General features: G+C 36.0%; 1 protein-coding gene across 1 annotated transcript; it reads right to left on the bottom strand.

Annotated features, from left to right (window-relative positions):
• Positions 1 to 8,016: 8,016 nt before the first annotated feature.
• LOC141647443 (eukaryotic translation initiation factor 3 subunit A-like) lies at positions 8,017 to 15,372 on the bottom strand. Its single transcript, XM_074455620.1, has 14 exons — positions 15,228 to 15,372; positions 15,026 to 15,096; positions 13,860 to 14,341; positions 13,487 to 13,702; positions 12,462 to 12,830; positions 12,346 to 12,375; positions 12,000 to 12,227; positions 11,725 to 11,886; positions 10,523 to 10,744; positions 10,232 to 10,429; positions 9,898 to 10,098; positions 9,227 to 9,307; positions 8,857 to 9,058; positions 8,017 to 8,696 (listed from the first exon to the last, which is right to left on the bottom strand). The coding sequence occupies exons 2-14, from the start codon at positions 15,069 to 15,071 to the stop codon at positions 8,302 to 8,304; spliced, it is 2,832 nt and encodes a 943-aa protein (XP_074311721.1). The 5' UTR covers positions 15,072 to 15,096; positions 15,228 to 15,372; the 3' UTR covers positions 8,017 to 8,301.
• Between the last annotated feature and the right edge of the window lie 350 nt (positions 15,373 to 15,722).

Here is a 15,722-nt window from a genome sequence, read left to right as displayed (position 1 = left end):
GGGTATTAATACCATGACAACGGAATGTGGGTAGTTTTACTAGTTTACAAATTAAAATTAATCGTAGGTTGGCGCAGTGGTAGCATGGGGCTGCGCTTGGTAGGAAGGTCTGCGGATCGATCCCCCACAACTGCGATTGGGAGGGGTTTAAATACCGTAATCCTTGGACACGCCCCGAAATCCGGATTAGTCGGCCCAATGTGGTTCGGATTACCGGATGATTTAGACAAAAAAAAAACAAATTAAAATTAAAATAGTCCCTACATCCCAATCATTTATTTACCTATTTCATCTATTAATGTCTTATTCTTTTGTCATCTTTTTTTATTAGTAATGATTCTAATGGATTATTGGATCTATTTGTCATTCAATAACAATAATCGCAAATGATCTTTTACTGATCTTTATTTAAAAAATAAAGGTAAACGAATGACATGATAACGACTAACAAGAACTAGTTATTGTTATAAATGAGTCTGCTACTAGCTAACTTATCTTACTCGATTATTAAGTACAAAATTAGAAAAAGAAAAAAAAATGACAAGTGAAATATTAAAGAATGAATAAGTTAGCCCCTCCAGAAAAAGAATGAATAAGTAAGATACTTGACCAAAAGAAACGCGCTTGAAAGTTGAAGAGAACTTCAAGGTCATGGTCTACCATTATATGATCAAGTAATTAAGTTTTCACCAAATAGAAATATTTATTTGACCATATATCCGGTTGTAATAAAGATCAATTAATATTAAAAGTCGTGTTTTAGAATCCGTTTCATCGCTTTCAACGATTTAAAGAGAGACAATTACTATTTTAGGCCAACAAATAACAAGACTCTTAGGTTATGCGCTTCCTTTAAACGTTTAGAACCTTCAAAGGCTTGACGAAAATCATCTAAAGTGTACTTTCTCCTAGTTCTGGAATCTGCTGGTTAATTGTTTACTTTTGTTTTGACACAATTAATATCAAGGAAAGAGAAGGGCGCCAATTATTAGATGATAAATGGATCAAATTGAGTGTAAATGATCAAATTGTCCATCAAGATATTCTTAAATTAAATAAAAAGCTAAACAATTGACTAAAACACCTAAAAATGGAATAGGTATCAAATGACCGGAACGGAGGGAGTATATAAGAACTAGACCTGTCAAAACTCGACCTGACCCGAAAACCCAACCTGTTTTTTAGGGTTACAAACCCGGTTTTTTTTTTTACCCGCGACCCGTTTGACTCGAACTCCAAATGACCCATTATTTTAGGGTTGAGACCAGACCCCGCCTTAACGGATCGACTCGTTGGGTCAAAGGGTTTTTTTTTTTGGCAGCAGTAAAAAAAGGTGTTGTTGGGTCAAAGGTAAATCATGAATTTTATTAAAATATTAATATTTATATATTATATTTGAAAAAATAGTTAAATTTTTTTTTTTTTTGTTACTTAAAATTACAAACACAACTAAAAAGTCATTTTTATATACTAATTTTTATAATATTTAATAATAAAATAATTATTAAAAAACCTTTATTTTAATAATTATGTCAATATAATTAATGTAAATGTTGAATATGATTAAAATATTAATTTTAAATATGTTTTACATTTTTCAAAAATATTTTTTTAATTAAAAAATCGTCTAAAAAAAGGGTTAGAAATTATTTCTTAACCCGTATTCTGACCCTAACTTGACCCATGACCCGTATGACCTGATCCGTATTTGACCCGACCCGTATTCTGACCCAACCCGTTTGACAGATCTAATAAGAACATAGTAATCCGATGAATTTGTGGAAGACAAGTAATTTAGTTTAATATTTTGAATATTATAAAGAGTAATTATCGATTACTCCCACCAACATTCCACTTTTTTTTCACTTGTTCCACGTCAATTTTTATTTTTTTAATATTACACCCAAATTATTTGCTCAGGTTAGATTTTGCACCCAAAATCACTTTCAGGTCATTTTTTTGTCAAAATTCAATTTGTTTTTGGTTAAAGCAATTAATTTCTGACGATTTTGCAATTGCTTCTTCTTTTATTAAGCACGTATGGTATTTCAATTCCCCTAGTTCATTCTCTTCATTTTTTTTTTTTTGAAATTGTCATCTCATTAATAATCAACTAAACGTAGGTTACAATGAAGATAACAAATAGACAAAGGAAAATCAAGATTGCTAACGTAAAAAATACATTCAAAATAATTATCTAAATATCGGTAATGGCGCCGCTCTCCAAAATCATAAATTTCTTGAATCTATGAATAATCGATGTCTTTGCATCCTTCTTGATGGAGGGAAACAGTGTAGCCGTCTTGATGTATTCATCCACGAAACAAATCTGATAATCTCCCCGTCGATTAAAACTTATTATATTGATAACAATCCCACGAAAAAATGGAAAAACCCCGAAAGAAGGGACGGAACAACAGATCTCACCAAAAGGGAGACTATTATTGAAAATAAGATAGATCTGCATAATATTAGTTGTTTAAGAAAGCTTTTGTGGGGCTTACCATCGATGGATGATCGATGGAAGCCCCCGAATAATAATGGAGGCTAGGTTTTTAGAGAGGGTTTTTTTTTGTTCATTCTCTTCATTTTGGTTAAAACAATAAATTTCTGATAATATATCCGTTTTACAATAAATTTGTATAAAACCGCTTTACACAACCGTTAAACAAAAAGTACTCATTATATGAAATATTACTATGATTATTAAGCGTATCATAATACCGTTTCTCATAAAACCTTTGTGAAATTATGTAGGCTCCCACTTCGAACTCATAATAGTCTCTACTATAAGCGTCCCAATCACGTAGACACGTTTTGTAACAACTCAAGTGGACGCTAAATGTGAATGTTTGTGTTCACATCAAGGAAGTTTGGACAATTAAGTATCACAAGTCCCATTACTAAAATTCGATAAAATCTACAAGAAGACATATAAGACACCAAGACCTACTACTACTACTATAGTAGTAAGACTAGTAACCAACTAACTTCTATGTCTTCTTCACTCATTATAAATAATAAATAGGGTTTTTTGTCAAACACAACCTTTAAAATTTTTTTTTTTCCAAACACCACCTTTAAAAAAAAAGTTTGTCAAACACAACCTTTAATAATTTTTTTTTTGTCAAACACGACATTTTGGCCAAAGTTTGAGCGCTTGCAATGAGATGACTTTAGGTTGATGTTTGAGATAGCAAACGAGGTCGGTTTGAGGTGTTTTTGGACTCCTTAGAAAGGTGAGAGTACAGGCTTTCTAGGAATTGTCAACACGGTGGCCAAAGGTGACCTTATGTGGGGTCAATTGGTGCGTAAAGTAAGGCCGGTCACATGGGGTTGATGTAAGTTAAAGTAGGATTTTTCCGTGAGTCAATTCACTCCCTTAAACCACCACTTGCAACCAACGACGACCACAAACAACACAACTACGATATACCTTGCACTCCCTTCAATCTACATGCCAAATTTCAGACCAAACAAAACATCATAACCCCATTAAAAGACCCTCGAAAACCCCTCTAACAACCCATAGTAAACCCAAACTTCTACCCCTTTCTTTGACCAGCCTTACTTTACGCACCAATTGACCCTACATAAGGTCACCTTTTGACACCGTGTTGACAATTCCTAGAAAGTCTGTACTCCCACTTTTCCAACAAGTCCAAGAACACCTCAAACATACCTCGTTTGCTATCTCAAATATAGACTGAAAGTCATCCCATTGCAAGCGGCAAAAAAGTCGTGTTTGACAAAAAAAAATTTATTAAAGGTTGTGTTTGACAAACTTTTTTTTTAAAGGTGGTGTTTGAAAAAAAAAGTTTTTTAAAGGTTGTGTTTGACAAAAAACCCTAATAAATAATACTTTCACCAAGACCTCACAAACCCTAGGAGTACCAACTTTCATGCCTTTTTTTTATTATGTAATCCCTTTACCTCGATCAATAATTATCTAATACGAAGTATTATTTTGGCTAAAAGATTAAGAAAAGAAAAATAATTTAATTTGGACCACAAAAATCACAACCCTACATACATGTAATGCAATGTGGCATACAAGGTTACTAAAAATGAAAATAGATAACTATTCAATAATACACCCCAAAATGAAAATAGATAACTATTGAACGGAGAGAGTATTTGATAATCTAACGTAAATTCGTAAATCAAATACTAGAGTAGTGAAACTAAATGGATTTGGTGTGCTAGTTAACCACCTCATCTCTTAACCATTAGGTCAGGGTTTCGATCTTGTCCATGAGAATGGAGCAGATTCTTTGGCAAACCGTTTATCTCTTCATGAGGTCACTAGATAGCGGCGAGGGGATTGTACACTGTTGTCGATCGTAGACAATCCAGTTTAAAAAAAGAAAAAAGAAAAAAAAAACATACTAGAATATATAGTGAACAATAAAACAATAACAATAACTTCGTTTCTCGACAAAACATTTTATATCTTCATTTCGAGAGATATCGAGTAAATATTATGTCACCTTAGCTAAAAGGGAGGTTGACCTGATATACGTAATTTACAGGATATTAGTTTATTACGTATACTCATGAGTTAACTAGTGCACATCTAGGATAGCGGTTACGAATTCTCTCATCATATAAAAAATAAAATAAAATAAATAATAATAATAATAATATCTTCATTTCTCAAAATTGCCAAAAAAAGGACATTTTGTCAATAAGATTACGGAAAATGCACGCGGTGCCCTTGAACTTTGATGTTTTGCCCGAAATACCCAATTTTTTGATCCGGAAATCTTTAAGAGGCTATAACTCGTGTTTACAAGCTCGGAAAGTAACGATTTTTTTTTTCAAATTGATTATCTTTTCGAGACCTACGACTTGAAAAAAAAAATTGTCGTGTTTGGAATTCGTGACCAAGAGATATGGTCACTCAAAGTTTGTACGGTAAAAAAAACTTTGACGTATAAAAACTCCTAGCCACGGGATCCAAATACGACAATTTTTTTTTTCAAATCGTAGTTCTCGGAAAGATGATCGATTTGAAAAAAAAAATTATCACTTTCTGAATTCGTAGACACGAACTATAGCCGCTTAAAGTTTTCCGGAACAAAAAATTGGGTATTTCGGGCAAAATTCGAAACTTCAAGGGCACCGCGTGCATTTTCCCATAAGATTATGCTGGAGTGGTGGACCATGTCTCAAAAGTTTTGTGGCTTTATGGTGCTCATGTGCGTGTCTAAACCTCAAAATGGAGATAAATGGTTACAATAGTGAGTACTCCAATATTTTGCACTATTGCCTTATCTTTTTGGACGGGTATATTAATCAGAAATGAAAATTTGTAATTTAGTTTAGTTTAGTTTAGCTAAAGTTAGTTTAGTTCAACTCGAATTTTTAGTTTAGTTTATAATTTAGTCTATATAATTTAATTAAGCTACATTAATTTAAATTTGATTAAGTAAAATTCAATTAAATTTAAATTAAAGTAATTTAATTTAGTTGGGTTTATTTAAACTTAGGTCTCGTTTGATTGTCCACCGGAATTCTAGAATCCCATGAATTGTGTTGGTGGTTGTTTGATTACCCTATTTTTTGTAAAATGAAGGATGATGGGAAATCTAACTACCTACCCTCTTTATGGTAATTGGAAACTCCTACGAAATGAACTCCAGCTTGCCAACCAAACGTATTTCTGCAATTCATTTGAATTTTAGGCTCCGTTTGGTACGACGGTTCAGATAGCTTATTTGACCAAAGTAGCTTATTTGACCAAAATTTCATCTACCTGATTTTTTTGCAAGTGTTTGGCAAATAGCTTATTTGGTCAAACAATGTACCTGAAATGAAATGCTACCTCAGGTAACATTTGAGAAATCATGTACCTGAAATGGCTTATTTTCCATTTTGTACCCCTTTATTCTATAATATTAAATAATTTTCATACTCGTATCCTTTTACGTCATTTTACCAAAATCAGCTACCTTTTCAGCTAGTTTGTCAAACACATTTTTATATAATCAGTTACCTTATCAGCTCCTAATTTTCAGCTACCTTATCATTTACCTTTTCGAGTTTCATTAGCTTTTTCGGTTTTTATCTTTTCGGTTTTTTAATTTACCTTTTCAGGTAGTTTTGCCAAATAGAGCTTTATGTGAGAATTAAAATCATTTGTTTCATGTGCTTTACAAATTTACACATGAATTGAATTCTTGTATGAACAAAACAAGGCCTTAATTAGGATAATTTAAATTAAGCTAAGTTTAGTTAAATTTATGTAAGTTAACTAGGTTTAGTTAAGTTTAATTAAGTTAATTTTAATTTGTTAGATTAACTAAGTTAATAAGTTTAATATATTACTCCCTCTGGCTTTTAATTTTCTTCCCGTTTCTCTAATATATGTGAGGAGTATTATAATGAAATGGGAAGAAAACAGCAAGCCGGAGGGAGTACTTATATTAAGATTAATTGAGTTTTGATAAATTTATTTTTATAACTAAGTTTAACTAATTTGATACTTCGTATGAGTTAAGTTTAAGTTTAATTGAGTTAAATTAATCATATAATTAGGTTAAATTAAGTTCAATTAGGTTAAATTCAATTCATCTCATGTTTATCAAATTCAGTTCAAAAAATTTTAATAAAAAAAAAAAGACCTGATTGACCACCATCAACACAAAAAATGAACATAAATACCAAATATAACTACTACACGCTTTGTATCAATAGACGATACACATTAGGATGACAAAAGTAGGGAGTGCATGACTAAAAATGATAGGCTACAAAGTGAGTGAGAAATTATTGGGCATTTAAGGAGAAACATTTGAAACTAATACACACACGTAAAAAGCTAATGAATGAATTCGTACAAGAAAACACACTCATAATATAACTTGACTAGTCACTCTCATAAAAAGTTGAAAAAGAGTAAAAAAGAAGAGAAAACAAGGGATAAAGCCTCTAAAGGAAAGTTGGTAGAAATCGCAATGGAATTGCCATGCCTTCATAATGTAACCTAAAACTGACCAAAACTTTGCAATCAAACTATTTGGAAAATGGAAATGGAAAGTTGGTCTACATTCTAGATGTGCACTTAAAAGACTTGTAATAGACTGTCTCGGGTTATCCATGGTATAAAACTCCGGTTAACAACTCCTACATGGAGATGACATGTCTTGAGACTTTTATAAGTGGAGTTGATTCCAGATTAGGCATGAACGCCATTTTGATATCAGTTCAATTAAAGTAGACTCCGATACATGTCTACATGAAGACGGTGACTAAAGCTTCAATCCAATAAGAACGCCAGAATTTTATCTCCTAAAACATTCAATTATTTCAATTTTTGAAAATAAGAACGCCAGATTTTTTTTTTTTTGTGCAAGGTAATGAGGGTGACTCATCTCTGAAGGTTGAATGGTTCCAGTGGGTGCGGAAGAGTAAACCAGTTTGTGTTGTGGGAACATTAACGTTGTGCGACCATGTGCGAATCATGGTTGACGCCGGTTGGAAGGGTGTCGATAAGGTGGGGTTAGGTTGGGTTGGGATCTCGCCAGTTGGGGAGATTATTTTCTCTGGAAGGAAACGGGTGAGAGCTAAGTCAGCATTACAGGCTGAAGGTTTGGGGATAAGAGAGGTTCTTTGATGGGCTGTTGAACACAACTACCATCACTTGGAGGTTTCTACATATTGTCTTTCACTGGTTTGTCTTCTGGCTGGGTTTGAAAAACCTCACCATCAAGTTGCAGATGTCGTTGAGGATATTCAGGAACTTTTCTTGTCTTTCCATTGTTTAGCATTTAGTTATATTCCTAGGACCTATAATACTGTTGCTCATGGCCTCGCTTGTTAGGCTATGCGTAGTTAGGTATATCTTTCTTTACGGTTGCCCCAAAAAAAAAAAAAAAGATTTATTTCAATTTTTTGTATCCCGCTTGACTCGCAGTAGGACGCTCTCAATGAAAAATCTATGTTCTATAAGCAAACCCCTAACCAACATCGGACGGAAAAAAAAGGCCTCAAATGAGCCGCAAAAGAGAAACATGTCCGGACATTCCTTTCATCTAACACAAATGCAATCCCTTAAATAGTGTGAGGATCATTTCATCTACATGACAAAGATGACAAAGGTACAGAGCCAAGGGAATTATTTTGAGATCTACAAGTCCAAACAAAGTGCATTATAGGAATAAATAACAGCAGCATCCCTTTGCTCGATAACATTAGAAACTCAAGAATACAAAAATCCAACCCAAAATCAAAACGGAACTCTCAAGGAGATGCAGGCGCTCTGAACTGTAATTTGTAGGACGCAATGGTCACAACAGCCTAAGAACCACGAGAAGGGTTACGTGAAGATGACCAAGTAGAACCTGAACCACCGCGCCACTTGTCGCCAGATGGACGGTCCTCTCTTCGTCCCCATCTATCACCCTCTGGGGCTGCAGCTGGGGTTGTCCGAGCAGGGGCAGCTTCAACATTACCTCGCAGGTGCCGAGGCACATATCTGCCTGGTGCAGGTGCAGGTGACGCAGGAGGAGGAGCCTCTGCCTGAGGCCTGGAAAGAGGCTCGGAAGGACGAATGGGAAGGTCACCAGCTAGGAGCTGCTCTTTCTCCTTCCTCTTTTTCTCCTCGATTTCCAGCTCTTTTTGGCGTTGCTTGGCAGCAATTGCATCTAGCTTGGCTTGCCGCTCTGCAGCTTCCTTCTTCTTTCTTTCCTTCTCTGCAGATCAAATATTTTGAAAATCCACACACAGTTTAATATTCCATTCAATAGTCAATACAGACTCCTCAAAACAAAGAGAGTGCTCTAACAGCAAAATTAAAACGGGAATTTTAGGAAGAACTATTAATAGGAAAATATGTGCACGTAAGTTACAAACCTTCATTCTCCCGTGCCTCTTCCTCTTCTTTAAGCTTGTTCAGCCTTTCCTCTTCGGTCTTCAAGTAGTAAATCATCTTCCGCTTAATTTCCCTCGCTTGCTTTCGTTCCAAAAGAATTTGACCGATATATTCTTCTCTTGCCTGCCTCGTCCTAGCATACTCAGCTTGTCGCAGGCTCACTACTCTTTCTTGGAAAATTTCCTGGATATCAGTGTAGAAAAATAATACGATTTCCCATTAATTTCAACCAAGCACAATCCACACTTGAAACATTTAGGAGAATATTGTAACTAAATATATTCATTAAAGTGCATTATGAAATAACCCAAAAACAGAACACACTCTTGTTTATAGCCACCAAGTACTAACCTTGTTATTCAACATGCGGGCTAGTCTATTCTTCTCTTTAAGGTCGTTATCATGACCTTGCCTGCTGCGCTCCACCTCTAACTGCAAATTTGCAACCAATAAAAATCAGATTTCAAGAAACTATAACAGGTAACAAGTCGCAGTGGATAAATAATCTGCAACGACTTGAAAGTTACTAATTCAAACCATTCCAAAGCCACACAAAGTGTCATTTCAATATATCAACCTGAATCTCAAGTATCCACAATGTTCCTCCAAACTACATGGACCCAAACTCATCGGACATCCACAATGTACAATGAAAGAAAACCAAGCTCAACTAGTTTTCAGAACAGAAGTAAAAGAATGACAGGTAGCAAATAAACGTGATCTGAAATATTAACTTATATTACTCAGTTGCAAGGCAATTTTGAGAAGTTTCATGTTTTTTGGCTTATTAAGTGCTTGTGTTGTGCTGTGTAATGCAATAACCAGCACAAAACACACAGCCAACTTGAAGTGTCGGAATAACATAGCAGATAACATGCTTCATATTTCAGATAAAATGTCCACTAAACCACTTGCACCAAAAAGACAAGCTTAGCTACTCGTACGCAAATAGGCCAGATGACACACGGTCATAGATGGTTTCATTCTTGTCTAAACAAATATACAAAAGACAAGTTACAAACCTGTGACTCGCGCTCGTGGAGAATTTGTTCCTCTACTAGGCATTGCTGATAGGCAGCTTCAATTAAAGGAGCAGCCTCCTCTCTTCTAGCTCTCTCCAGATAGTCCATCTGCTTCGCCAACTTCTGCAATTTTTTCTCCATTTCTTGTCGCTCCTTTAACTGCTCCTGGAGAACCACGTTCATGATTTCTTGTTTTGACATCTATCAAGCGCAAAAAAAAAGCTTAGTAAGATTACTCCTGAAAAATCATTACTTACATATACACACACATTGCTTGAAAATAGTTTCAATCCATTCAGTTTGAAGCAAAAGCAATCTAAATAAAACCACTCACTCCATCTAAAACTTGTTTCTTTTGCTTTTTCCCCAACTTTTCTTCAACTAAAGCTAAAGTGGCCAAACGCTCACGTTCCTCAACGTCTTTACGTATCTGGTCACTTCTCCTGCGCTGAAGGTCAGTAGCAAGCCTCTTTTGTTCTTCAGCTTCAGTAATTTTCTGCAGCTGCTGTCTTTTCATCTCTTCCGCACGTTCCTTCAAAGTAAGACACATTTTAAAAACTCCACTATATGGAATAAATGGCTCAACTTCAGATTACAAAGTCATATACAGCAACATTGAAAATACCATATCCAAAAGTTGGCGCTCCTGCGCCTCCTTTCTCTGCTCAATAATTGTTTTCCGGGCAAGAAGCTTTTTGTTTTCCTTTTGCAAGACCTCTGCTAAACCGGGTAAAATATCCCCAATCTTTGACCCCTCGATTAAGGGTGCAAATATCATAAGCCTTGCTCTATTCAATGACTCGGCAAATGAACTGAGATGATTCTTCAAGCCATCAGATTCCAAATCCTGCAAGAGATCACTAGCACCAGTCAAATCCATTTGCAAGCAGCCTGTATTCTTGAAGAATGCCTCGTAATCTTAATAATCAAAGACGCTTTAACTAATCACAAGAAGTTTGAGAAAAATTCAAATACTAGCAAAATCGGACCCTCTAGCCCACACATATATAACTGAGATCCGACATGACATATACGACAAATAAAACTCTAGGATGGCCAAGATGAAAGAGCAGTGTAAGAGTGAGAGCCCCCCATTAACAGGTCCATTTCATAACACCAACAGTAAGGCAAAGTGATGTGTAAAAGATGAATTGTACACAAGAACACTATAACACAACATACCAAATGCATGCCATCTCTGTCTCTAGTAGTAAAATAGGAAACTGAACGGAATTATTAAAATTGACACGCGGAATTAATAAGCAGAATGAGTCCCTCTTTCAACCAAAACTACTTAACAAGCATACTTATCAGATTGTAGTATTTATAATTTTAGATTAATAAAAGAAAAAAAAGCCCTACAAAAGCTGCAAATCTGCAAGACGTCAATTAAAAAATCCATCAGATTACAGCATGTCTTAAAATTATCGATGTGACAACCATCTATTGGACAGTGATACTTCATTACCTCCTGAACCCCTTAACTCCCGTTTCCAATGTCAGCAAAACCATTATAGTTCAAGCAATTACATCGTTTCATCAGATCTAGAGTACTAATGGCACTCAATGCAAATTTAAGGAGGTGAATAGAGAGCAATAATGACAAAGAAATCCTCAGACAGAATTGGGCGTCGTCTGAGAGACATAAGGCCAGTTATTCATATACATACAACAGCCAGGATGAAGCAAACAATCATGAATTTTGCCCCCACCAAAGCTGGTCTCGTTCATAAAACTTTACGCTACTAAAGCAGACAGGAATATAACCTCAAGCTAGATTTAAAAGTACAACAGTCAATGATGGTCAGGTACAACAGAAGCACTTACCATGACGCTAAATGAAACAGCCCCGTTCATATGGTCAACTTTCATGCTGAGAAACCTGTGTTTCACGGCATCTACTGATATCTTCTCAACAACAGAAAAATCAAAAAATGGAATCATCTTCAGTATGCTTTCAATAGTCATTGTTTGGTAAACTTGAGATGCCTGCAATGCCGAAAGACTGTTATTAACAGCTATAAACAGAAATCAAAATCAAATATGTATACGAGATTACGAGTACACTAATATACGAGCCAAAAGGATAGTAAACAGTGGACCTGCTGGAGCAATCTCAATGTTCCTAGCTTTTCCAGGGCTGGAACATACTTAGACAATTGCACCTCTGGTACAGAAGAAGCAGAAGCGAGTTTACCCCCAATCTTCGAAATTTTGTTTAGCAAGGGTTGTGCTTTAAGACAGAGATCTAGAGGGAGAAATTCATTCTCCAAAAGATGGAAAAGATCCTTCACTTCGGGTAGCACACAAGACATAACGCCCTTTGATGTCTGCAACAGCAAAAGAGAAGAAAAATATTTAGTAAACTATCCTCGACCACCATTGACGAGTCTAAATCTCAAGTTTTCACAATAGCTCCTGAGTTATATCAGCAGTTGATGATCTTACCAGTTCAAACAGAAGAGCTGACCTTGAGAGCTGTCAAACATGAGCAATATCAGTATCACTTCGCAACTTAGAAGGAGCAGCAAAAGATCTTAACAAACAAAAGGAAAATAAATTACCAATTCCCTGCTCTCAAGTTTTGGATCAAGATTAAAATTAATAAGATTTGCCATCCTCATATTTCGCTCTTTCTCATTTTCAAGCTCCAAATGCGACGCACCATGACTATGGTCATAAGGAGGAACACAAAGGGCGGCCAAAGCCACCGTTGAAGCTATCGTCTGCAAATCCTTTTGAGATAAGTTCTTGTTGAACTTCTTTTGTAGTAGGAACAGCTTGAGCCAAGCATATGCATGATAAAGATGGCTTCCAGAAATCCAAAAAATTTCAGTGAGTTTTGCATAGTAAATGACCAACAAAGATGGTTTGGGAGTCTTCTTCACCAAACACATCAAGCCATGGATATCTTCAACAGAACGGAAAGCTTCCTGGTAATAGAAAAACAGATATATCGTATCAGAAAAACTTCTTTATTTTATACTTTATTCACAAGAAGAAACCAACAAGCAGATCGGCAAGATCCCTAACCCACAAAATAATTGAAGAAAGACCACAGTTCGAAGATTCACTACAACTGTCTACAAGTCTACAACATGAATCGCAACATTGTCAACTAGCACATTATCAACCAATTATTAGTGAGCCTAACAGAAAAGAAATCAAACAAAAAAGAAATCCACCGCAGAAACAACAATAACCATCCGAACTTCTATAGGGGATGTCAAGTGTTGCAACTTGCACGGACCAGATCTCTCAGTTGTCAACCCAAACAATATCTAGCAAAACCAAGTGCACGAGGAAAGTCAAGTAACTTATTAGTTATTACCCTAACACCTTCGCGGAATCTCCTACTCCAGACAGGTTTAGAGATCGCACATGCACAGCATTTACACACTAAAAGAAAGAAACCCTTAAGCAGGATTGTATGCCCATCTACTTTCTAGTAGTAGTCTAGTAGACGCTTTTGCAAAGCACAAAACGCAACCACATATGTTTGACAGTTGACTACTATAATGGAGTTTCAATGCCAAAAAAAATTCAGAAATATATTCAAAAAACCATGTATGTTGGAATACCGACAAACCTGCCATAATTCAAGTTCAGTGGCTATCTTTAGCTGCTCAAATCTTGTGTCAAGGTACAATTGCAAGCTTTCTGGAGCAGTGAGATCAGGCCTGTCTCGTTGGTCTTTATATTTGTTCAAATTAACCAGGTGATTCCTGATTATCTCACAAAGTCTGCGAAATTCAGTAGTTCTTTTGTAATTCTTACAGAATTGGAAGGCACGGTGAGCTGTCATCTGTTGAGTAGTGGAAATACAATCAATTATACCATTGGCGTTTATAATACAAAAATTAAACATGATGCAGTATGTTCTGCATAATTATCGAGTGGATCAGAATCCCAGATTAACAGCCTTACAGTAAAATAGATGGTCTGAGGTAAATAACACTTACAGCATAAAGATTTTCCAGCTTTGAATTATTACGTAATATCTCCAAGACAGTTCTGTATGTCTCCCACAGGAATTTGAACCATGGGGTTACAAGCTCACGGTCAGACCTATCTTTCCCCTTCTCCCCACTAACGTAGCTGAGCATCAAATCCTCTGGCCGCTTATCGGCCTCTAGATCTTCAACATCCAGCGCTTCTTCTAATGCTTCAGCTTGATTACGAGCAAGTTCAGCCTTTTCAGTTGAAAGGTGCATGAAGTACTTGATTACCTCCTCCAAAGAGTTCACATTCACTTGCTGACAAACAATTCGGTACTGGATTAAACCATCTTTTGCATACCTACCCTTTCTCATATCCACACAGAGTTCTATGTATTTAAACATGATCTTTTCCAAAGGCTTTTGCCATGCCCTATACCTTTTTGAGGTTATAAGATCATGAAGAGCTTGCAGAGCATCTTGCTTCTGCCCAACATTTATTAGCTCTGCAACCGACAATAAAATAGGCTAAGGACATGTACCTTCGAACGTCAAATATAAGACAGTAACTAAAACTTGTACACACAACCTCTTTCCGGCACCACAACCAAACTAAAAGGAAGGGAGAGAAGGTAAAAATGTAAAATCAATATGATACACAGTTAAAAAGGTGTAGACTTTCTTAGGCTGTTATGTAGCATCTAAAAACTATCAAGTTTACACTCTCTCAAACGGATTTAACCAAATTATCATTTCAAATGGTGAGATAGAACACTGAGGGGTACATAATAAAACGGTCATATTCGGTCACTGGCCAATTCCGCTTCTCTACCATTCCTACAGCTTCCCATACCCGCTTGGTACCAATGCCGTCTCAGAAGCCCTAGGCAATGGTTATAGGATTCCGATTTTCATCAGGTTTTCAGAACCTCGGTTCGAAGCCCTGATATATTATTGGCTGATTATTTATAAACTATTAAGAGGCCTAAATCAGTGAGATGGTCATAATACCGAGTTGTTTTTGTACTCGATTACACGCAAATCAATTCACCATTGATGTAGCATGTATCCTGACAGTTGATTACTAGAAAACACGGCCTTAATAATGACAAAAGGTGAAACAGTCTGATAATAAATAATTTGAAGATGCAAATAAATAAATTAATTAATTAAATACAGTAATTCTTAACCTTCAGCTCGCTTGAGCGCGTTTTCCGGTTTGGCGAACGTCGACATTGTTGTTATCCAGAGATGCTTTAACCTTTTACATACAAACAAATCAACATCAAACGGAGAAAGTATATAAAAAGCAAACAAAATACAAACGAAAATCGAATTGAAGAAGCATACAAAGAAGAAAAGGAAGAATATGAACGAGAGAGATGAGATTACCTTGATAGAAAGACGACTTGTTCGGCGAAACTGAAACTGGGAAATTAGGGTTTTTGATTGACTGAAGGGGATGTAGTGTGTGATTTGGGGATTGATTTGGTCGGATTCTTTGTTTAGGGTCGGAGACTCGGAGGAGAGTAGGAGTATAGGTGATCATGGGCCGGCCAGTGCGGGCTTGGGCCGAGCCTTTCAAACAAAAACGACCCATTTGTGTGGGCCGGGCCAAATGTGTGAGCTAGCAAGCCCAAACCCGGCCCTTATGGGCTATTTTGGGCTTTTGAGCCTAATGGGCTTTTCGGGCCCTAAAATTTACGACTTACATTAAAAAATAATTAGCATAATACCTTCAATTACTACTTTAAAAACATACGTAGTTTATAAAATTGTACAAAAAATGATGAAATGCCTATGAATTGCTCTCCAAAATAAAATAAAGATAAACACCCCCACTTTAGAATGCTTAATCATGCATTCATGATATGACTTATGTTATAT

Source organism: Silene latifolia, chromosome 3, assembly GCF_048544455.1.
Source record: "Silene latifolia isolate original U9 population chromosome 3, ASM4854445v1, whole genome shotgun sequence".
Lineage (NCBI taxonomy): Eukaryota > Viridiplantae > Streptophyta > Magnoliopsida > Caryophyllales > Caryophyllaceae > Silene > Silene latifolia.
The sequence above is the reverse complement of the archived record's forward strand: the minus strand, read 5'-3'. Positions and strand labels throughout refer to the sequence as shown.

What these genes read in the sequence shown, in the direction of transcription:
- LOC141647443 (XM_074455620.1), bottom strand. Translation starts at nt 15,071, where the DNA reads ATGTCGACGTTCGCCAAACCGGAAAACGCGCTCAAGCGAGCTGAAG. An exon ending in AACTTGAGAGCAGGGAATTG is followed by an intron (nt 12,376 to 12,461) that starts GTAATTTATTTT and finishes CATGTTTGACAG; the next exon opens with CTCTCAAGGTCAGCTCTTCT. An exon ending in AGAAACAAGTTTTAGATGGA is followed by an intron (nt 10,099 to 10,231) that starts GTGAGTGGTTTT and finishes TGCGCTTGATAG; the next exon opens with ATGTCAAAACAAGAAATCAT.